This window comes from Macaca mulatta, chromosome 11 (assembly GCF_049350105.2).
Source record: "Macaca mulatta isolate MMU2019108-1 chromosome 11, T2T-MMU8v2.0, whole genome shotgun sequence".
NCBI lineage: Eukaryota > Metazoa > Chordata > Mammalia > Primates > Cercopithecidae > Macaca > Macaca mulatta.
The window spans coordinates 129,876,850-129,901,125 of NC_133416.1; the positions used below are offsets into that span (position 1 = coordinate 129,876,850).

Consider the following 24,276-nt stretch of genomic DNA (forward strand, 5'->3'; position numbering starts at 1 on the left):
GGGTGAAGTGGATCACACCTGTAACCCCATCACTTTGGGAGCCCTGAAGTGGGAGGATGCTTGAGGCCAGGAATTCAAGACCAACCTGGGCAACATAACAAGACCTTGTCTTTACAAAAAATTAAAAACAAGCTAGGTGTGTTGGTGAGCACCTGTGGTCCCACCTACTGAAGAGGCTGAGGTGGGAGGACTGCTTGAGCCCCGGGGAGCCTACTGCACTGCACTCCAGCCTAGGACAGAAAGCATAAAGAAAACACCCCATCACTTGATTTTCATGTATAAGAAAAATATACCTAATGAGCAAGTTGGCAGGACTTAATTCCAACTTTTAAAATAAGGCTGTCAATCTTATTCCTATAGTCTTCCCTGATTGTAATGTGCTCTCATACTGTGATGTTTTCCAAAGGAAAGCCAAACCTTATTACTTTGTTGTAACGAAGTAAAAGTTTTGCAGGGCTCCTCTACCCCTTAGTTTCAGATTTATGCTCAATCTAGTAACAAAACCTTTTCTAGGCCAGGTGCAGAGGCTCACGCCTGTAATCCCAGCACTTTGGGAGGCTGAGGGTGGATCACCTGAGGTCAGGAGTTCGGGACCAGCCTGGCCAACATGGTAAAATACCATCTCTACTAAAAATACAAAAATTAGCTGGGCGTGGTGGTGGGCCTGTAATCCCAGTTACTTGGGAGGCGGAGGTGGAAGAATTGCTTGAACCTGGGAGGCGGAGGTGGAAGAATTGCTTGAACCTGGGAGGCAGAGGCTGCAGTGAGCCAAGATTGTGCCACTGCACCCAGCCTAGGCAAAAGAGCGAGACCCTGTCTCAAAAACAAAAATGAAAAAAATTTTTCTAATATTTTAGTATTTTATAGTCTATGTTGGAGAAGACTCCAAAGGGATAATGAGCAAAAAGCATACAAAGAACTTGTCATAAGGCACTTTATTAAAATAAAAGTGCTTACATCCCTTTAATGCATTAATCTATTTCCTGAATAACACATGTAATATTTGACAAACACTGAATACCAAGTCTGTCCCTTATAATAGGAAAACATACTATTTTAATAAGTTTTCTCCTCCCACCTTTTACATTTTTGCTCACCATGGTATTGCCTGTAGTATAGTTAACTGGCCTTAAAAAGGGCCGGGGTGGGGGTGATTTCTAGCTAGTGTTTTCTAACAGCAATTGCCAAATGCTACAGAAACCATAAAACAAATTCAAAGAAACATCCCAGGTAACTTAAATTAACACCAGTTTTGAGAAAACCATTTTTATTGTCATCACCACCCAGCTTATCTGTGCTGGATTATGTACCAAATGGCCAGATCTTCTAAAGAACATCTACATAACATTTCTTTCATGTTTCAAGAGATGAAAATAACTGTACAAGGTTAAGTACAAAAGTACACAAGACAGCGGACACGAAAAAATCCATGTATGAGATTTTATCCCCACCTGCAGCTTTTATATATTTGAAAAGTAGAATTCATGAACTAAAAAATATTGTCCTTCTATAGTCCTGTCAAGTTTAATGGAAGTGGGTTTAACCTGATTACAACACTAACACCAGTATCACTGATCTGATATTTACAAAAATTTGTATTTTTCAATAAATTAAAGTCAATGCAACACCCATGCAAGCTAGAATGCTAGCTGTTTGGTGAACAAGGACCTGACATCAGAACAAGAAGTCTATAAGTCCCAAACTTTACAAGTGTCATCATTTTCAAACTGCATCCATTCCTCGCATTGAAGATGTGAAACCCAAACCCATTCCTCTTTGTGTGTGGGTCTGTGATCTTGCCATTTCATACTGAGCATCTAAATTTCGAAATACTTCTTCCTGTTGCTTCAGAGTCTTGTAACTTTCTTCATCAACTGAGCTACACCCAGCTTCATCTTCACTCTAAAGATCAGACATAAAACATTACAGTGAATTCAGATGGAGATAAATATTCTCTCACTTGACACTATTTTTTATTTATTTTTTTGCAGTCTGGAGTGCAGTGGTGCCATTCTTGGCTCACTGCAACCTCTGCCTCCCGGGATTAAGCAATTCTTATGCCTCAGCCTCCCAAATAGCTGGGATTACAGGCGCACGCCACCACGCCCAGCTAATTTTTGTATTTTCAGTAGAGATGGGGTTTCACCACGTTGGTCAGGTTGGTCTCAAATTCATGACCTCATGATCCGCCCACCTTGGCTTCCCAGTGTGCTGGGATTACAGGCATGAGCCACCACGCCCAGTCCCAATTTTTGTATTGTTAGTAGAGATGGGGTTTCACAATATTGGTCAGGCTGGTCTCGAACTCCTGACCTCAGGGATCCGCCCCCCTTGGCCTCCCGGTGTTGGGATTACAGGTGTGAGCTAGGCTGACACTATTATTAAATCATACTTTTGGCTGGGCACAGTGTGGCTCATGCCTGTAATCCCAGGACTTCGGGAGGCTGAGATGGGTGGATCACCTAAGGTCAGGAGTTCGAGACTAGCCTGGCCAACGTGGTGAAACCCCGTCTCTACTAACAAAACAAAACAAAACCAAAACAAAAAAATATATACTTTTGGGATGTGTATTTGATCTCGATGACTTAATTTCCATTCATTATTAAACACCTCCATAGTACAAAGCAATATTCTTTCTAGGTCTGGAATATAGCAGGGTGTACCAAAGTTAACTTCGATTTAGTAGGTTGGAAAAAACATAGTATGTAGAAGTAGTCAGGGTATAAATGCCACAGAGGAAAGCAAAATAGAAAACGGGGATGGAGGCTGGGCGCAATGGCTTGGAACTGTGATCCAGGGCTTTGAGAGGCCAAGGTGGAAGGACTGCTTGAGCCCCGAAGTTTGAGGCTGCAGCGAGGTATGACTGCACCACTGTACTCCAGCCTGAGTGACAGAGCAAGCAGAGCAAGACTGCGTCTCTCTCACTAAGTGTGTGTGTAAGGGAGATAGGAATGTTTCAGAATGGGACTGCTTGTTGTTTTACAAAAGGTGGTGGGAAAGAACTCAAACACTGACACCTGAGCAAAGATCAGAACTAAGAAAATGAGGGAAGATTAGTGCAGGACGGCTAACAGCTACTGCAAAGATTCCCTGGCACATTTGAAACTCACCTTAATACCCATCAACTTCCTAAATTTGACATTTTGGTCCTTGTTTCCAAAATTCAATTTTTCCCATATTTCAGCAGATTGGGATTTGTCCTGTTAAGAAACATTAAACTTTAAAACATGTAAAATTTAAATATATTTTTTAGGACATGAAATATCTCAACAATGTCTCAATGAAAAAAACAAACAGCATGGATGGCATTCAATCAATGTCAGTTTAATTACTTCAAGACTTAAGAAACCACAAAGCAGGCTGGGCGCGGTGGCTCAAGCCTGTAATCCCAGCACTTTGGGAGGCCGAGACGGGTGGATCACGAGGTCAGGAGATCGAGACCATCCTGGCTAACACGGTGAAACCCCGTCTCTACTAAAAATACAAAAAAAAACTAGCTGGGCGAGGTGGCGGGCGCCTGTAGTCCCAGCTACACAGGAGGCTGAGGCAGGAGAATGGCGTAAACCCGGGAGGCGGAGCTTGCAGTGAGCTGAGATCCGGCCACTGCACCCCAGCCCGGGCTACAGAGCAAGACTCCGTCTCCAAAAAAAAAAAAAAAAAAGGAAACCACAAAGCAAAGAAATATAAGCAAGAGGTTCCAAGAGGTTGGTTATTACTCCTGTAATCCCAGCAGTTTGGGAGGCCGAGGCGGGCAAATCACCTGAGGTCAGGGGGTTGAGACCAGCCTGGCTAACATGGTGAAACTCCGTCTCTACTAAAAACACAAAAAGGTAGCCTGGCGTGGTGGTGGGCACCGGTAGACCCAGGAGGGTCTCAGGAGTCTGAGGCAGGAGAATTGCTTGAACCCGGGAGGCAGAGGTTGCAGTGAGTCAAGATCACGCCACTGCACTCCAGCCTGGGCGACAAGATCAAGACCCTGTCTCAAAAATAAAAAAAATGGATTCTTTTCCTGTCATAGGTCTTTTTTCACATGCAATTTTTCCAACTGCATATGCCATCTGCAATTAATGTCATTTGTCATTGCAAATAATGTTTAAAAAACATAAAACAAAAAACAAAAACCAGTAGCTCATAATCTATGAAAAATCCTAAACCAAGTAGTCTCTTTTCCTTAATACTACGTAATATTAGTTTTCTTCGAAAGCTTGACTTCCATCAATTATGTTTTATTTTAGTATTAACAACTGGCAAATAAGACTATCCTAGCTTTTTGTTTTTTTTTTTTTGTTTTGTTTTGTTTTTTGAGACGGAGTCTCGCTCTGTCGCCCAGGCTGGAGTGCAGTGGCGCGATCTCGGCTCACTGCAAGCTCCGCCTCCTGGGTTTACGCCATTCTCCTGCCTCAGCCTCCTGAGTAGCTGGGACTACAGGCGCCCGCCACCGCGCCCGGCTAATTTTTTGTATTTTTAGTAGAGACGGGGTTTCACCGTGGTCTCCATCTCCTGACCTTGTGATCCGCCCGCCTCGGCCTCCCAAAGTGCTGGGATTACAGGCGTGAGCCACCGCGCCCGGCCTGCTTTTTGTTTTTTGAGACAGGGTCTCAACTCTGTGCCCGAGGCTGACGTTGCAGTGGCATTATTTTTTTATTTTCATTTTTTTGAGATGGAGTTTCACTGGAAACTCACTCACTACAACCTCCACCTCCCAGGATCAAGCAATTCTCCTGTCTCAGCCTCCCAAGTAGCTGGGATTACAGGTGCACACCACTACGCCTGGCTAAGTGGCATGATCTTGGCTCACTGTAGCCGGTGCATAACAGGCTCAAGCGATTCTCTTGCCTCAGCCTACCACCACACCCAGCTAATTTTTAAATTTTCTTTTTTTTTTCTTTTTTTTTTTTTTTGAGACGGAGTCTCACGCTGTTGCCCAGGCTGGAGTGCAGTGGCGCGATCTCGGCTCACTGCAAGCTCCGCCTCCTGGGTTCACCCCATTCTCCTGCCTCAGCCTCCTGAGTAGCTAGGACTACAGGCGCCCGCCACCGCGCCCGGCTAATTTTTTGTATTTTTAGTAGAGACGGGGTTTCACTGTGGTCTCGATCTCCTGACCTTGTGATCCGCCCGCCTCGGCCTCCCAAAGTGCTGGGATTACAGGCTTGAGCAACCGCGCCCGGCAAATTTTCTTTTCAGTACTGACAGGGTTTTGCCATGTTGACTAGGCTGGTCTTGGACTCCTTATCTCAAGAGATTCGCTTGCCTCAGTGTCCCAAAGTACTCGGATTACAGGCATAAGCCACCTGCGTCTGGCCATCCAAGGTTCTTAGAAAGGTAAGCCCAAAGTAATCTTTTTCAATCCAAATTTGTTTTTCTAAGCAATTACTAATTAGGAATAAATGATAGAAGAGCAGAATAAGAGAACTTACCCCTTCTTTCTTGCCCTGCCAAAGCATTTTCCTTTTTTTCTCTTGTTCAGCAAATTTCATTGGATTCACAGCTGCTGGGTTATAGTAGCTAGGAACAGCTATTCCTGTCTCTGCCAAAGCTTTAGCTTGCAGGGCTGCCATCTGAGCTGCCATGGCTATCTGAGGTGTTACTTGTGTTCCTGATGCCAACAGGGCAGCAACATTGAGAACAGAACCTCCAGTAGCTGCAGCTGCTTGAAGAAGATATAAAAATGGTTTTTAAAACATAAACAAATCTCCAAATTACATTAACAAATGATTTATAAAACGCTATGAATGTGCAAAAAGGCAGGATTTTCACAAAATACAAGGAAATGACTGTGTATTAGCTCACAAGTAAGTTTTTAGCAAACACTTACTGTGTTTATCAATGGACATATTTCTGCATAAACCCTTCATATACATTAAAAACCATTTATTGCCAGGCGCGGTGGCTCATGCCTGTAATCCCAGCACTTTGGGAGGCCAACGTGGGCGGATCACCTGAAGTTGAGACTTCGAAACCAGCCTGACCAACATGGAGAAACCCCGTTTCTACCAAAAATACAAAATTAGCTGGGCGTGGTGGTACATGCCCATAATCCCAGCTACTCGGGAGGCTGAGGCAGGAGAATCACTTGAACCCAAAAGGCGGAGGCTGTGGTGAGTCAAGATGGCACCATTGCACTCCAGCCTGGGCAACAAGAGTGAAACTCCGTTATCAAAACAAAACAAAAACCCATTTATTTACTTTGAGGACAGAGAATTCTGCAAATAGTAAGGAGGTATGATTTCGGTGGAAAGGAACTAGTGTCTTTAAGGTATGATCACAAAAAAATAAAACCTTACATTTTTTTAAATTTATGAAATCTTCTCATGGACATTTTGTTTGATGCTCACATCAAGTATCTGAAAAACTGTATGCAGGTAAGGCTGGGCACAGTGGCTCACACCTGTAATCCCAGCACTTTAGGAGGCCAAGACAGGCGGATCACAAAGTCAGGAGTTTGAGACCAGCCTGGCCAACATAGTGAAACCCCATCTCTACTAAAAACTACAAAAAAATTAGCTGGGCGTGGTGGCAGGCGCCTACACTCCCAGGTACTCAGGAGGCTGAGGCAGGAGAATCACTTGAACCCCAGAGGTGGAGGTTGTAGTGAGCTAAGATCGTGCCACTGCACTCCAATACGGGCGACAATATGAGCCTCCGTCTCCAAAAAAAAAAAAAAAAAAAAGGAACAGTATGCAGGTATTATGCTAAGGCCAAGTTGTTCAATAAAGCCCCGGTATTTCCACTGTGATTGAGGCAGTCCTCTGTAAACAAAGACACCTCTGATTACCTATTTTTGTCAGTCCAGAATATAACCTTAAAAAGTTCTAATTTACCAACATTATGGGAACCAGAGTTATGAAAGATTGTAATGATGTATTAAAAACAAAATGGCTATTTGTAAACCTTTGGAGTTTCAAATAAGCGCTACTGTTTACCAGGAATGTAAACAACAACAAAAAACCATCTTCCAGATTAAATTTCATGCCAAATCAACAGTAAGCTCTTCGTCATAATTTTCTTTCCTTTGCTTTTTGCGAGACAGGGTCTCGCTCTTGTCACCCAGGCTGGAGTGCAGTGGTATGATCTTGGCTCACTGCAACCTCTACCTCCTGAGTTCAAGCCTCCCGAGTAGCTGGGACTATAGGCGCATGCAACCACGCCTGGCTAATTTTTGTATTTTTAGCAGGGACGGGGGTTTCGCCATGTTGGCCAGGCTGGTCTTGAACTCCTGACCACCTGCCTTGGCCTCCTGAAGTGCTGGGATTACAGGAGTGAGTCACTGAGCCAGGCCTGATACTTTTCAAAATCTGCCATGTTTGTTATGTCTAAAAACTTGATTTCTTGAAAGAGAAATAGGTATTTCACATCAGTTCACTTTCTTGCACAAACTGCATTTCCAAAATGGTAAAAGATATGTGGGGCCGGGTGTGGTGGCTCACGCCTGTAATCCCAGCACTTCGGGAGGCCGAGACGGGCGATCACCATGGTCAAGAGATCGACGCCATCCTGGTCCAACATGGTCTCTACTAAAACCCGTCTCTACTAAAAATACAAAAATTAGCCAGACGTGGTGGTGCGCACCTGTAGTCCCAGCTACACGGGAGGCTGAGGCAGGAGAATCACTTGAATCCAAAAGGCAGAGGTTGCAGTAAGCCGAGACCACGCCACTGCACTCCACCTCAGGCGATGGAGCGAGACTCCGTCTCAACAACAAAAAAATCTGTTGCGATGACTACAGTGTTACATGAACAAAAATACTCATTACCAACTTATCAACAAAAATTATCCACATGGACCACATCAGAAACAAGCTACAAAACACTTAAGTGAGAAAACACTAAAACTTTTACAGTGTACTGATGGGAAGTAGGAATCATAGGTGATTTTCTTCCTATTATTTTCTATATTTTTCAATTTTTCTACAGAAAGCATGTCAAACTTAGGCTGGGCGCAGTGGCTCATGCCTGCAATCCTAGCACTTTGGGAGGCTGAGGCAGGAGGATTGCTTAAGCCCGAGATCAACAATAGTCTGGGAAACACAGTGAAAGGTCCTCTCTACAAAAAGTAACTAAGAAAACAACTAGCCATGCATGGTGATGTGGGCCTGTAGTCCCAGCTACTTGGTAGGCTGAGGTGGGAGGATCACAGAATAACAGAGCAAATCCCTGTCTGAAAAACAAAAAAACCTGAAAGAGCTCAAATCGAGATGACTAAAAAAGAATTAAAAAAAAAAAAAAAAAAACACAAAATTACCTGCAGCTATTTCTTGTTGTTTTTGTTTTTCAACCATTTCCTTTTCTCGCTGCTCTTGTAATTTCTTTGCCCTTTCCAACCTGCAAAAATAATTTCAATAAATTTAAAATAACACAATATAAAACCATTATGTATATATCTCCCTATATGTGCATGTACAGAGACAAGCCAATTTCCATAAAATTTTAAATTTTTAGCATCCCTCGGCTACTGATAACCCGTATGTGAAGAAAAAGCAATCATTCTTAAGATAGTATAAGTTACGTTTGAAGAACACAACAACAGTGGTTTTAAACATTTTTGAATTGACTAGCCAGAAATGGGCATAGTTTTTATATGCAGTTCCAATTAACAAGTGAAAAGAAATTACATCTTGCAAGGAACATTGAAAGCTGAGTAAATTTTAGAGCATGGTAAGTAGTAAATAAATTTACAGAATTATCTAAATGTTTCTTGAGGGAGAACAAGCCAGCCAATCAAGACATTCAGATAATTTTTTATATTAAACAGCCCTTAGTGAAGTCTTCAATTTAATAAAAATCAAAAAGTCAAAACTAAAAGGTCAAGCAAATCTTGCCATTCTGTGTAATCTAATAAAATGGGAGGAAAACTTCTCTAAATTAGGAAATTACTTCTAGCAGTTGAAGAAATTTATCATTTGCAAAGGAAGTGGTAATGTGAAACACAAATTCATCCCAAAACAAAATGAATTTTTTTTTTTTGAGACAGAGTCTCGCTCTGTCGCCCAGGCTGGAGTGCAAAGGCACGATCTTGGCTCACTGCAACCTCTGCCTCCCGGTTTCAAGCGATTCTCCTGCCTCAGCCTCTTGTGTAGCTGGGATTACAGGCGCGCACCACCATGCCCAGCTAATTTTTTTATTTTTAGTAGAGACGGGGTTTCACCAACGTTGGTCAGCCTGGTCTCAAACTCCTGACCTTGTGATCCGCCTGCCTCGGCCTCCCAAAGTGCTGGGATCACAGGCGTGAGCCACCGTGCACGGCCCAAAACTGAATTCTTGTTCATTCTATTCACTCTATTAAATGAGTAGTGTGCATATTCATTAAATTCGCTAACGAGAATTCGCACACTAAACAAGCTATATGTTAAGTTTACTCAAATATAGCAAATAACAAGTAACATTATCTTCACAACGAATTCCTGAAAGAGAAAATTCTTTACTTCATAAGGATTCCCTGATTTATCAATCAAGCCAAATGCCACTAATGCCCTCTGTAATGTGGTATAAAGGGGACGGGATTGAGGAAACTTGTTTTTGTTCTGGGGCATTATGGGTAATATAAGGCAGGGGTAGTAAATTGGATTTGCTTTAAGAATTGTTAAGTTGGCCGGGCACTGTGCCTCTCGCCTGTAATTCTAACACTGTGGGAGGCTGAGGTGGGTGGATCACCTGAGGTAAGGAGTTCGAGTCCGGCCTGGTTAACATGCTGAAATTCTGCATCTACTAAAAATACAAAAAATTAGCAGGGCGTGGTGGTGGGCGCCTGTAATCTCAGCTACTCGGGGGGCTGAGGCAGAGGTTGCAGTGAGCCGAGATCACACCACTACACTCCAGCCTGGGCAACAAGACTCCATCTCAAAAAAAAGGAAAAAAAAATTGTTCAAATTTACATAAAAGAAATTTAACAAGCTGTAAGCACATATGCATGGAAGGCATAGCATAGGCTTGATTTTGTCCTTGAGAATAGAAGTCTATAGGAGTAACAATAAAATGTAGGCAAGGTGGCTCATGCCTGTAATTCTACCACTTTGGGAGGCCAAGGTGGGAGGATTGCTTGAGGCCAGCAGTTTGAGACCAGCCTGGCCAACATGGCAAAACCCTTCTTTATTAAAAAGAAAACAAAAATTAGCTGGGTGTGGTGATGTGCATCACTAATCCCAGCTTCTTGGGAGGCTGAGGCACCAGAATTGCCTGAACCCAGAAGGCAGAAGTTGCAGTGAGACGAGATCGCACAACTGTACTCCAGTCTGGGCAACATAACGAGAGACTTCGTCTCAAAAAAAAAAAAATAATAATAATAAAATAAAAAATAAAAAAAAATTAAAAAAGTAGGTCACAGATCTGAAATCTATTTCCTCAACAGTTTTAAATCCCGACATTTAACACCAAAAAAGAAACCAATATAAAAGGTCTATACGTGGTAGTTTCTTATTAACAAAAAAATTCTCCACATTTCAAGGTAGTAAATAATCTGATATTCTGAAATTAAAGGACTACATTTAAAACTTTATCTGAAAGATCACCAAATAGTCTATGTCAATGAAATGTTAGATGCTATTAACAGCTTCACTTTAAAAAAATCCAAAAACGCAAACAGGTTAGACTTACAGCATTCAAGTAAATAACTTAAGGGCTTAAAAAATATTTGTCAGAGTTAATGAAATTACAATCCAGTATAAATTAAATCCTAATCTACTGATACTAGTTTCAGAAAGACGATATGAGTGACTACAACTGGTTGCATTAAAATGTCCACTGAAGATTTGGAATTAATACCATTCACTAAGGTGAATGGAAAGAAGGGGTGAGCTCACACTTTTGCTGCTGTTCAGCTGCAGTTTCTGTCAGGCTGGGTTCCCAGGGCAGCACATCAGGTTACACTGTGTTACCAGCCTGGGCAACATAGGGAGACCCCGTCTTCTCTACAAAAAATACAAAAATTAGCCAGGCATGCCTGTGATCCCAGCTACTTGAGAGGCTGAGGTGGGAGGATTGCTCGGGCCCAGGAATTCAAGGATGCAGTAAGCCGTCATCATGTGCCACTGCACTCCAGCCTGGGCAGGACCCTGTCTCAAAAAACAAAACACCTTAATTATGTAAAGAGAGAAAAAAAATCAAAATCTACAAAGTCTATTTTTCAAAATATGGGAAATGCTGCAAACAAGTGCTTGGATTTCATCTTAGTTTTTGCCTCTCTATGAGGCAGTTCTTTGAATAGTTTTGCAGATTTCAATACATAGCAGCGCTGTGTGTGGTTGCACCATTACTCATCTTTGAAACAGCAGAAAATGTGTGTGTGTGTGTGTGTCTTTTTTGAGACTGAGTCTTGCTCTATTGCCCAGGCTGGAGTGCAGTGGTGCGATCTCGGCTCACTGCAACCTCTGCTTCGTGGGATCAAGCAATTCTTGTGCCTCAGCCTCCAGAGTAGCTGGGATTACAGGTACCCGCCACCATGCCCAGCTAATTTTTGTATTTTTAATAGAGACAGGGTTTCACCATGTTGGCCAGGCTGGTTTCCCAACTCCTGACCTCAAGTGATCCGCCCACTTTGGCCTACCAAAATGCTGGGATTACAGGCGTGACCCACTGCACCCAGCCGAAACAGCAGAAAATTAAAAAAAAAAAAAAAAAAAAAACCACCAAAAACACAATGATCTCCCATAGTTATCAGGAATAAAGCTTACAAGATCAAAGAAATTGGCTTATAATGTATTATCTGTTATTTGCCATCTTCAAAATAATAATATTGACAAAATTTTACTTACTGTTTCAGGTATTTTGTCTATTTGAGGGAGAAAAACAAAAAGTAAAGGAAAAGTCATCTTAGATGAGAAAATAATAGTTCTTGAACCAGATTTAAGACTCAAGAAAAAAGTTTCAAATGCAAACTGAAAATATTTGGGAGTCTAACTTTGAGAAAAATGAAATCAGTCAAATCACGAAGAAAAACACAAATTGTTGTAGACATCTCAATCTTTTAGTTGTGCAAATGTTTAAGATGAGAATTAAACTATTTACATAGTTCTAAATCACAAATATGCCCCCGTATTATTAGATTTAAGTATGCAAATCATTCTCTTACTGAAAGCATTCATCTTATCTACACAACTGAGCATTTATTTAAAGGTGAACAGGAACAAATGAATTAAGAAATATACACACCTTCTAGCTAAAGCTTCTTGTGCATCCATTGCTGTGTTTCTGCCTCTGAAGGGAGGTGGACTTGGAGTCCGGCTTAAACTTCTGCTAAATCTTCTCGGCTTTTCAATTCTCTTCTTTCTATCTCTGTAGTAAACCATATTTCATATGTCAAATTATGGCCGAGTCATAACTATTTTGTTAATAAGAAATCAATTATATTTACATAGTTCAACAAAAATCGCAACGATACAAAAATATTTACATTTTGAGATGCAAAAAATTTGAACTTCTCTGTTACAGCTGAACTCACTGGAAACAATTGTTTCCAACTCCCTCAACCCTTTTTAAGAGACAGGGTCTCACCATGCTGCCCAGCCTGGCCTCCGGTGATCCTCCTGCCTTAGCCTCCAGAGTACACAGGTCTACAAGCATGCCCCACTGCATCTGGCTGTTTCCAATCTTTTGCAAAGTATCCAATGTTGCAAAAGCTAGCCTTATACATTAGTCATTTTGTGCTCGTGTAGGTCAATACGTACACCACAGGAATCATTCCTACATATTTTCATCTATAGTGAATTTGTAGATATTTTTCAAAAATAAAAAGTTATTAACCACTAAAAACTAGATGTCTGGCTGGGTGCGGTGGCTCATGCCTATAATCCTAGAACTTTGGGAGGCTGAGGCGGGCGGATCACCTGAGGTCAGGCGTTCAAGACCAGCCTGGCCAATATGGTGAAACCCCGTCTCCACAAAAACACAAAAATTAGCCATGCATGATGGTGGGTGCCTATAATCCCAGTTACCCGGGAGGCTGAGGCAGGAGAATCGCTTGAACCCAGGAGGCAGAGGTTGTAGTGAGCCAAGATTGTGCCACTGCACTCCAGCCTGGGCGACAGAGTAAGACTCTGTCTCAAAACAAACAAAAAAACTAGACGTCAGTGACCAAAAAAGCACTTAAAAAAAAATTTCTTAATTGGTAAGGTTCAAATTAGTGAACTACTACAAACTAGAACCACTGAGTAAAAATTCATACTGATTTAGTAAAGATCAAACAAGTGATAAATCATAAAAACCAAGTTACTGTATTAAGCACAGGTCCCTTTTTAAATGTGTATTTCAATCTTTCATACATTGACCTAAGTTGCAATTAACAAAATAGTATACTACTGTCTTATGAAACAAGCAGAGAATAATGCATTCGTTGAAGAACATTTATAATTAGTTTTCCTCCTGTGCTCTTTATTGTACACTTCCTATCTCAGCAAAGCCTCCTCCCACCAATCAAGATAATCTAAATTGTGTTCATTTACAAACAAAATATGAGGTAGTTTGCACAATACAGTGGGTTAAGCACATGGATGAAATTTGCATTTAGATATATCTGAAACCTGGTCCTGGCTCTAGCACTTAATGATATTGTTTTGGAATTCTGGGGCAAATTTCTTAAACGTCTTTAAGCATGATAGACTTACCTTTCAACATGGTTCTTCTGAGAACTAGATAAGCTAACGCAGACAAAGAGTTCTAGCATATAGCAAAGTGTAAGTATGCAAAATAGATTTCAGTTGTTTGTGAAAATAAAATAAATACAACGAATCCAGTGTTGAACACAACTGAATTTCTTTTGTTAAGACAGGATTCACTCCTGTCACCCAGGCTGGAGTGCAATAGCATGATCTTGGCTCATTGCAATCTCTGCCTTCTGGGCTCAAGCGATTATCCCACCCCAGCCTCCCAAGTAGCTGGGATAATAGGTGTGTGTCATCACGCCAGGCTAATTTTCATATCTTTTGTAGAGATGGGGTTTCACCATATTGCCCAGGCTGGTCTTCAACTCCTGGGCTCAAAAAATCTGCTCGCCTCGTTGGGATTACAGGTGTAAACCGCTACATCTAGCCAACAACTGGATTTTAATAGGCCTACTCATACCTGCATTTCGCAAGAGATTTATCAACCACACGAGAATACTTGTGAATGCTATTCAAGTGGCTAGGTCTGTTCTTCATATGTTAGGTAATGACTAAAATAATTTTACTATGATCTATAAATAAAATTGACCCACTATTTTAATATTCTGTTACTGAGAAGATAAATGGACTCTCTGAGGGTCCTATTAAATTTTATTCAGGATGATAGTCACCTACCGACTCCTACTCCTTGTCCTACTCCTGCTTCTAGTCCTATGCCTGTGTCTTGATCTTGAGCGGGAACGAGACCTGATCCGCCGTTTCCTTTCCCTGCTTCTGGATCTTGATTTCTTCCTCTCTCTGCTTCTGGATCGAGATTTCTTCCGCTCCCTACTCCTAGATCGAGACTTCTTCCGTTCTCTGCTTCTACTACGATGGCGTCTGAAATTAAAGTACACAAATTTGTAATTAAGAGTTGTGCTGTTTCACTTATATCCATCATGAATTAGTTATCTGTAGTAACACAATTAAGACAAGCAAGTAACTGCACTATATTATTTACAGAAATGTGACATTTTCAAAGGAAATAAACTAAAAATGAACCCTTCATTTTGTTTGATAATTTGTCCTAGAACATATTAAAGCTATTAACATGTCAAAAGTGTTCAATGCATCTTACCAAATTTAAGCTTCCATTTAATACTCTTCCCGCAGTAGTTACAAAGCTTAATACTTATCTACTGAAAATTTTAGTCTGATACCACACACACCCCACAGCATTCTCCAAAAAATACCCCACCAAAAACCATTCACAAATTTGAGCTGTGATCCAGTTTCTCAAAAATCTTTTTATCTATACTCCAACATCAAAAAAATCTAGATTGCAGTATAGCAGCAAACACCTTCTACATCACATCAATGACGCAAAAGGACTGTTTAGTGGCTTAACCCACACAGTTTAACAATATGATTTTTTCAGTGCCAGACAGATTAAGTGGTTAAAAATCTCAGCTGGACAGAGTGACTCACTCCTGAAATTCCAGCACTTCAGGAGGCCAAGGCTGGCCGGCACATTGCTTGAGCCCAAGAATTCGAGAACAGCCTCCACAACATGGCCAAAACCCGGCTCTACAAAAAATCCGAAGAGATTAGCTGGCTGTGGTGGCGCATGTCTGTGGTCTCAGCTGCTCAGGAGGCTGAGGTCGGATCACTTGAGCCCTGGAGGCCAAGAGGCTGCAGTGTGCTGAAAGCATACCACTGCACTCTAGTTAGGGCAACACAGAGACCATCTCAAAAAAGAAAATCTAGGCCGGGTGTGGTGGCTCACACCTGTAATCCCAGCCCTTTGGGAGGCTGAGGTGGGTGGATCACCTGAGGTCAGGAATTTGAGACCAGCCTGGCCAGCAGGGTGAAACCTCATCTCTACTAAAAATACAAAAACTAGCCAGGCATGGTAGCACATGCCTGTAATCCCAGCTACTTGGGAGGCTGAGACAGGAGAATTGCTTGAACCCAGGAGGCAGAGGTTGCAGTGAGCTGAGATCATGCCACTGCACTCCAGCCTGGGCAATACAGCGAGACTCCGTCTAAAAAAAAAAAGAAAGAAATCTAGGCACTTAGTTGAGATTTAGTCATCCCTTATCCCCCATTTTTGGAAACCATTTTTGATGACGAGAAAGCAAAGCCCAAAGCCCAAAGGAAAACAACAACGACAACAACACAAACCCAAACAAACGAACAAGAAAAACTCCCTAATTACGATTTTTTTTTGGGTGTTGCTGGGTTGATGAGAAACTTTACGTAACTCAAATCTTGTTAGAAGATACTAAATTATAATACAAAATGATTTACCTTTCACGAGACCTAGATCTTGAGTGACTTCTGCCTCTTGATGACTTTCTTTCTTTGCGTTTGTGCCTGTCCTCACCATTTTCAGATGAATTTAGTCGCTCTCTTCCTTTATCAGAAGAATGTTCTTTGTCATTATGTTCCTCAGACTTGTGTTTCTTAGAGGATTTATCTTTGGATTCATGTCTTCTTGCCTGTTTTAAGAAGAAGTTGGTTCTTTCAGGAAAATAGTGCAACAAAGAGAGTTAGTATGGGTATCAGTAGACAAAAAATGTTGTGATGCAACATTAGTAACCTTAGGAGTGTGTGGCAAATAAAAAAAAATGATCTAGTTTCACATCACCCAAATGTTGCAGATGTAATTACTAATTTTTTTTTTTACTATAAACACCCAAAATGTAGTTCCTCCCCAAAATATTTTCAATACTACAATAGAAACAATGATTTTTAAAGTTGAAATATTGAAAAGCCATTATGCCAGACAAAAGAGGAATCCCTTATGTTTATCTAAAAGAATATAGACCATGTATATACATCAACTACTAAATCCAGAGTACATAATATTAAGTAATGGAGATAATGACACAAAAAGTGCACCAGAAACGCATTTCAATTAGTATAATTATTACTAAGTACTAATTATTTTCTATAATTTCAAATTATTTTACACAGAGATGCAGTGTCCCTTTTACAGTTATACTGCCCGCTACATCCTCTAAAAGATAGCTCTTGATTTTCCTCCCAATGTCTAAACTGTGAAGGAATCACTTTTCATCTTGCAGTATCCCAACAGGCTTGGAGGAGTATTACATTTCATGTACCTAGGGTAGAAATGGCAACTGTATGTTTTAATTTTAAAGAAACCAAACTAGGTATAACAATCCACGTGCCACTACACAATACATACTGCCCCCATACTTTAAAAAGACCAAGGCCTTCACATGTGCATTCAGAGACTCAGCTAAAATTAACTGCATAATCAAGTCTCATCCTACCAAATACCAAAGTAGAAGTGCTACATACTACAGTTCCCTACAGGAAGATCTGTCAAATTCATCTTGTAGCTAAAACTTAAAATCCTAGACATCTCTGAATCACTAAATTTTAAATCTGGAAGGAAACTCATATCCTCTAACTTAATCCCTTTATTTTATGAACAACTAAGATCTAAAGTTACAAAGCTACATGGGTGAGCTGAACCTATATCCCATGTTTTTCTGATGCCCAGGCTACTACTTTTCCACCGTAATAAGACATTACTGTTTCCCAAAAGGCCATAGCATGTTTCTTTCCACTCACGATTAATGTTTCTTAAAAATAAAACTTGGCCAATCATTTTGGAACATGCATGATGATACAGCTGAAAATCATCATAGTATGTAATTTATTATTTGTAGAAAAATAAGAGACCTGGAGACACAACTAAATTTTAGTTTCATTGCCAGTTCTCTATATGAGCTTAGAAAAGAAATTTTTCTTGGTTTTGCTATAAAGAGGCAGACTGGAAAAGTCTTAAGTGGTTAAACTTCTAAAGGTTTTAAAGTTTATTTCAAACCAGTTTTTCAAACATAACATTACTATTAATTTAAAAAAAAAAAAACATTAAAACCCTTAACTGATTTAAGATATATTTAAGGGAAATAGGAGTTTGAATGACTAATAGTTACCTTATCATGAAGTAGGCTTATTATTTTGCTATCTGAGTCTGCAGCGTCTTCAGTTCAGTCTCTTCGCGCATTAGCACGCTGAGTATGATTTATTATAGAAATGTTATCATGTGAGCTAAACAAAATAGTCATTTTCACAAAAACTCTCCTAAATTAAAAATTTAACAGAGCTTCCATTAGGGGAAGAGGTGAAGTCCCTGCCCACACTTGTTTTAGGAGTCCCTTGCCCAGCCCCCACAACTCTTCTTCCTTTCTGGCTAATACTTCTACTCTTCCTTATTGGCTCATTCCTGTCTTCTCAGGTGGGTGAACAAGTAACTCCTCTGCAATAGAGCTGTTGTCTTTCATTTTCCTCAAGTTTTGGTGTCACCGCCACCTTTTCAGCTGTCCCTCACTCAAACCTTTATTTCAAAATTCAATACTATTAGGAAAACTGAACTAGTTTGCAAAAGAAAAAACTCCTCTTATCATTCATAAAGAAAAAGCAGTCCACAGATATATAGGGTATTGCTATGTAAAGATGATTGCTGTTTAAAAATCCTGAGCAACTCTCAGGCACCAGGAGACTCGGGACCTCGAATTAATGGAAGCTCTGTGTGACAGGCCTAAAAAAACCAATCATATTCTTCATATGAAATTTTTATTGTGAGTATTTTCACAATATAATAAAATTAAGGTTTTGAAGGTACTTTTCACATAAACATCTTCTTCAAAAATGATGAATAAAAGTCATGCTTATTTTATAACCCAATAAACCTTTTAAATTTCAAGTTTGGTACTTACCTTGACAAATGTCTTATATTCATACAAATCTTTCTACCAGACACTTTATAAGTATTTTAAAGTACCTATTCACTACAAAGTGTTAATTACCTCTTTGCTTCTGCTCCGGCTCCTGTGTTTTCTTCCTTCATTATCTGTGAATACACACAAAAATATTCACCATAAACAAAGTTGGAGAAACATCTCATCTCAAAAAACTCAACACTGGAGAGAAATCACTCCCATTAGTCTTCTTCCAATGACTAATTTTTTTATGGCACAAGTGGGATTATTCTACATTAATACAATACAAATGTGAAACAAATCAAGAAATCTGAGCAAACCAGGATATAAAGCAGCTTAGATACATCTTTTAAACAGTCATAGACTTTTAGTATTTTACATACATTCTGACCCCCCATCTAGTTTCCGAGTCTACAGCAAATTCATAAGGGGGTTTAGTAGAGACAGGTAAGCCATTAAGAAAAATAAAAACGGCCGGGCGCAGTGGCTCACGCCTGTAATCCCAGCACTTTGGGAGGCCGAGATGGGCGGATCACGAGGTCAGGAGATCGAGACCATCCTGGCTAACACAGTGAAACCCCGTCTCTACTAAAAAATACAAAAAACTAGCTGGGCGAGGTGGCAGGCGCTTGTAGTCCCAGCTACACAGGAGGCTGAGGCAGGAGAATGGCATGAACCGGGGAGGTGGAGCTTGCAGTGAGCTGAGATCCCGCCACTGCACTCCAGCCTAGGCGACTGAGCGAGACTCCGTCTCAAAAAAAAAAAAGAAAAAAAAGAAAAAGAAAAACGAAAGAAAATAAACAGGTTGAATTATATTTGATATGTTCCAACATGGCAAAACCCTGTCTCTACTAAAAATACAAAAATTAGCTGAGCTTGGTGGTGCATGCCTGCAATCCCAGCTACTCAGGAGGCTGAGGCTGGAGAATTGCTTGAAGCCAGGCGACGGAGGTTGCACTGGGCTGAGATTGTGTCAATTTTTGTATTTTTGCTTCCAGCCTCAGGTGATCTGCCTGCCTTGGCCTCCCAAAGTGCTGGGATTACAGGCTTGAGTCACTACGCCCGGCCAACAAACTAAACGTATGTCTTCTTATACAACAGGTCTACATATCTTATACAAATGCTCATATACCACCTCTAAGAATTCATACCTGACTTTCGTTTTCTTTCTCTTGACCTTGATCGTGATCTTGAATAATGATGTTTTGAAGCTCTAGGAGAAACAGATATATCTGACTGCTCTTTTTTCTTATCTCTATCTGGTGATGTCTTTTCTGGGGCTAGTCCATCTCGTTCTGTATCACTAGCCTAAAAGTTTAAAAACAAATGATTAAAGTTCTTAATTACATTTTAAATGTTTTCAATTTCTTAAAAGAGGGACAAAGGAAGGGAAGATAGTCCCAGTCCCCCTCATCAATAAATCAGAATGCCTGCTTTCCAAATAGCTAAATATGCTTTGTACACTAGCAAGCCTGAATGACTTGAAATGACGAACCTGATAATTAAGCGAGACCTACATATTTAGAGTGATGTAGCTTTAGTTTTCTTTTTTTTTTTTTTTTTGAGACGGAGTCTCGCTCTGTAGCCCAGGCTGGAGTGCAGTGGCCGGATCTCAGCTCACTGCAAGCTCCGCCTCCCGGGTTCACGCCATTCTCCGGCCTCAGCCTCCCGAGTAGCTGGGACTACAGGCGCTGCCACCTTGCCCGGCTATTTTTTGTATTTCTTAGTAGAGACGGGGTTTCACTGTGTTAGCCAGGATGGTCTCGATCTCCTGACCTCGTGATCCGCCCATCTCGGCCTCCCAAAGTGCTGGGATTACAGGCTTGAGCCACCGCGCCCGGCCTGTAGCTTTAGTTTTCTAACGATTATTTTTATAACTTTTAAAACATGGGGTGGAGTGAGGGAGGAATAAGGGCTCTAAGTATTTCCAATAAGCATTCAAGCAGAGAAAATACAGTCCTTTTCAGATGTGTGAATGCATTTAACTGACTTTACCAATACTTTTAAATTAGCATACACATCAATCAAAAATGAGTTGTTAAAGCCTAAAGATACTCAAGACCGTAAAATCTTAAAACAGAATGCCTTAAAAATATTATAAAATAATAAACAGAAAATTAACTTACCAAAGTGAGAACCTCATCTTAATGTCATAACCCTCTAATGAAAACAGCCCCTTGGCACAGTGCTGCTGGAAAATATGGTCTGCCTCTCCTCACATGTGCTCTGGGCTATGAAAACATTAAGTTGTTTCTGCTTTAAAGCATTTTGTAAGTAATTATTACAGTATAAATTTTACAAGTTTCAACTAATGCGGAAGGTAGACAATGGTTGGCTAACTGACCAGAGAAGATAATATGAAAATAAAATAATTGATACACCTGGGGAATTGATTACTTAGGAAGGGTTGGCAAGCTATGGTCCTCATCCTGTTTCTGTATGGCCTTGAGCTAGGAATGGTTTTAACATTTTTTTTAAAGTAGTTTAGGCATATTTAATAAATAACTTCAGTAAATAGCACTGTAAAGATTGAACTGTTAAAACTAAAGGCACTTACAAGGCCAGTGCTGTGGCTCATGCCTGTAATCCTAGCATTTTGGGAGGTTGAGGTGGGCGGACAACCTGAGGTCATGAGTTTAAGACCAGCCTAGCCAACATGGTAAAACCCCGCTTCTACTAAAAACACAAAAATTAGCTGAGTTTGGTGGGGTGTGCCTGTAATACCAGCTACTTAAGAGGTTGAGACAGGAAAATGGCTTGAACCCAGGAAGCAGAGGTTGAAGTGAGCTAAGATTGCACTACTGCCCCTCCAGTCTGGGAAAGAATGTGACAGAGACTGCACATGGCCCACAAAGCCAAAAATATTTACTATCCAGCCCTTTACAGAAATAGTTTATGGACTTTTCACAACATCAGAAGGAATCTGGATTGAATAAAGAGGGAATCGATATAGTCTTCAGCAGAAGGAATCACATTAGAGAACTTCCTCCTTTAGGAAAATTAGTCCAGAAAATGAATACCAAATATCAAGTACAATGAATGGGTGTATTGCATTTTAACAAATGAAGATGTGAGAAGTCGGGTTACTTCAACAAGTATTTACTGAGGGTCAAAAATGTGCCAAAATCAATGCTAGACTTAGGGAATAAAACAATAAATTAAAAAAAGAAAGGTTTTACAGTTCAATTATGAGGTGAAAGACATAAATTACATGTTATTCCTCTAACAATGGTATAAAAAGAACAGTAAGAAATAAAAGAAAGTAACTCCCAGGGAGGCTTTCATGCCAGCATATTGTATACGTACTTATTTCTCCAGTCTGGGTGACTTCTGGAACCACAAAATTTTTATGCCGAAAGGTTTTCATCCCTTATAATAGAGTTCAACTTTGTCGTTTCACAGATGAGATCCAGCAACATCAGCTGACTTGCTTAAAATGATACTGCATCTCCATCTCTTTACTGTCTTTATTACTAATAAATGATGCTGTATTATTAAGGACGATTCTGATTTTTCAAGTGAATAGTGGACATTTGGATTTTTTTCATCATTCTCCTTAAGGACTATTTCAGACTCATCTACTACTTGCTAAGTGTTTGTACAGCTTACACTTGGTAAACAGAAGGGATCTCAAAAATTTCAAGCACCGCTATCACTTCTCTCAGTGCATGACACTTTGTCAGAGACAGAATTCCTTAACTACTGGCAATCCCATTTACTTCTGCAGAGAACAAGACTAGAATCAAAAGCAACCTTTGCATGGAAAAGTTAGGCAATTTTCAGGCAACGGTTTATCTAACTTTATGCTTAACATCACAAAGCTAGGCAACAGAGAAAACTCCCTGTGACACAGGCTAACCTAAACTTACATCAACCATTTTCATCTGTAAAACAGACTACGGAGCAACAACAAAAACCGTCTTAACACTAAACAGATAGGAATGACAGGTGGTCACTGAGGCCATGGAAAACTTTTATTTCCCTGAGGATATTTTATAGTAGCATAATGTAGGTATCCAGGAAAAAACCCACCAACTGAATATTAAAATTGCTCTGAAATTATCTAAGCTTTAATTTAGTACGAATCTATGTGTACACATAAACGTTAACTGCAAAACAGCCTTCTATTCCAGCACTGGCTCTACGAGGCAGCCACTTTGGTTTCTTACCATTTACATTTTGTTGCAAACTCTAATAACGGCTCGAAACATAGTAGACAAATCTTTTTCCACTGCGAAGGATGTAAGCACTGGATTGAATACTAGGCCACTTCTCTAGGGGACTGTCTTTTTATTGAACAAGGCACAGCAGAAGTACATGTTTGAATTCACTTTTTAAAATACTGGAACCCGGTCGGGCGCGGTGGCTCACGCCTGTAATCCCAGCACTTTGGGAGGCCGAGGCGGATGGATCATCTGAGGTCAAGAGTTCGAGACCAGCCTGTCCGACATGGTGAAACCCCGTCTCTACTAAAAATACAAAAAAATCAGCCGGGTGTGGTGGTGGGCACCTGTAACCCCAGCTACTTGGAGGCTGAGGCAGGGGAATCACTTGAACCCGGGAGGCGGATGTTGCAGTGAGCCAAGATCGCGCCATTGCACTCCAGCCTGGACAAGAGCAAAACTCCGTCTCAAAAAAACACAAAAAAACCCTGCAACCCAAGAAAAATAGTATTACTCTTTAAGTATACTGAGGCCCAAAACACTAAACAAATGAAAACAGTAAGTAAAAACAACGAGTCCAAACTCAATCAACTAGATATTGGAGGGGTAGGGAGAGGAAGAAAATCATCTGCCTAATACCAGGCATTCCAATTATCGGGAAGAGCAAACTTTAAAATTATCACTACGTTTAAGAGTCATAATTATTACCGAAAATGATATAATTTTTTAGTCAGTAAAAAGGAATGTAAAATATTTATATTTTCCTTTTAACGGAATAAAAAAAGTAAGCATAAAATAATGTGGATCCGTCAGAATTGGGCATCTTACACACACGCAGGCTTATTGTTCAGAATAGGTAATTTACGAACGGCAGCTTCTCTTGGGTCAACGAAGGGTTTAAATTTAAAGAAGCAAGGTCAGTGACAAGACTTAACTATAATTCTTCTCGGACTTCAAATTGATGACATCACGGGCCACTTCGGAAACCGCGCATCAGTCAGAACTGGTAGTTCTACAACCTTTTAAGCTGAATTTTCACTCCCTTTCAGCAATACTTTCCTAGCTCGTTAATACACAATAATAAGGCTTACACTGACGAACACTAATTGAAATTTTACAACTAGAAACATCTCATTGACGGTACAAAAAAAAAAAATCGCTACAAGTCGCTCTCTTCTGCCACACTATCCCTTAACAGACACCACCTTTTTGATCCAGTACTTTTCAGAGACCACTCCTGATCGTCTTTCTCTTTCCCAGCCCCTTTCTCCACTGCAAATTCTCAGGCCCTAAAAAAACTTAGCATAAATCACTAGCCAGGGTGAATAAGCGAAAATGGAGGAAGTTCAGCGGGGCAAAAGGAACGTAGGATTGGAGAAGAGAGGAGGAAAGTTCTGGAAAAAAAAGGCACTCCCTGCAGCTCCCCACCCCCATCAACACCGCCTTACTTCCCCCTCCCTACAGCAGGCAGCCATGATGGCGGGCGCAGAAGAAGGCCGCGGCGCCATTTTGTCCACACACATACACACGAACAAGGCTCTGGGAGCCGTTCACCCACTCCTTGGAATGTCGTAGAAAAATATCCCTGGCGTTAAACTCAGATTCGGTACCTACCGCCATAGTTCAGAGTCCCGGCCGCTAGAGCGGCGCCTCCACTTGTCGCTTTCAACAGTACCGGCCGCTCCGAAGCTTCGCCTCAGACTAAATCGCTCGCGCGAGAGACCCGGATGGCACAAAGGCGAGGAGGCCCGGCGCGTCGCACAGCTTGCTGGGAGTAAAAAGG

General features: G+C 40.8%; 1 protein-coding gene and 1 long non-coding RNA gene across 11 annotated transcripts; both read right to left on the reverse strand.

Moving 5' to 3' along the window:
• Window positions 1–920: 920 nt before the first annotated feature.
• Window positions 921–24,209, reverse strand: RSRC2 (arginine and serine rich coiled-coil 2). 10 transcript variants are annotated; one of them, XM_015151766.3, is made up of 11 exons: window positions 24,108–24,209; window positions 19,482–19,638; window positions 18,418–18,461; window positions 17,545–17,622; window positions 15,881–16,093; window positions 14,267–14,470; window positions 12,144–12,266; window positions 8,242–8,321; window positions 5,418–5,647; window positions 3,111–3,200; window positions 921–1,902 (listed from the first exon to the last, which is right to left on the reverse strand). In XM_015151766.3, exons 4-11 carry the CDS (start codon window positions 17,550–17,552, stop codon window positions 1,723–1,725), a joined length of 1,128 nt encoding a protein of 375 aa, XP_015007252.1. In that variant the 5' UTR covers window positions 17,553–17,622; window positions 18,418–18,461; window positions 19,482–19,638; window positions 24,108–24,209; the 3' UTR covers window positions 921–1,722. The 10 variants fall into 10 exon arrangements, with proteins under 10 accessions (XP_015007252.1, XP_015007250.1, XP_015007254.1 ...); XM_015151764.3 differs by having other exon boundaries at window positions 5,418–5,650; XM_015151768.3 differs by lacking the exon at window positions 19,482–19,638.
• LOC144333187 (uncharacterized) lies at window positions 6,187–7,623 on the reverse strand. Its single transcript, XR_013401651.1, has 2 exons — window positions 7,225–7,623; window positions 6,187–6,453 (listed from the first exon to the last, which is right to left on the reverse strand). It is a non-coding gene; the product is annotated as an uncharacterized LOC144333187 (long non-coding RNA).
• Window positions 24,210–24,276: the final 67 nt, after the last annotated feature.

Excerpts from the sequence above, each read along its gene's own strand:
- RSRC2 (XM_015151762.3), bottom strand. Across the intron at positions 8,322-12,143 it reads CAAGAAGCTTTAGCTAGAAG|GTTGGAAAGGGCAAAGAAAT; the intron begins GTGTGTATATTT and ends TTATTTTTGCAG. Across the intron at positions 1,903-3,110 it reads GGAAGTTGATGGGTATTAAG|AGTGAAGATGAAGCTGGGTG; the intron begins GTGAGTTTCAAA and ends TCTGATCTTTAG.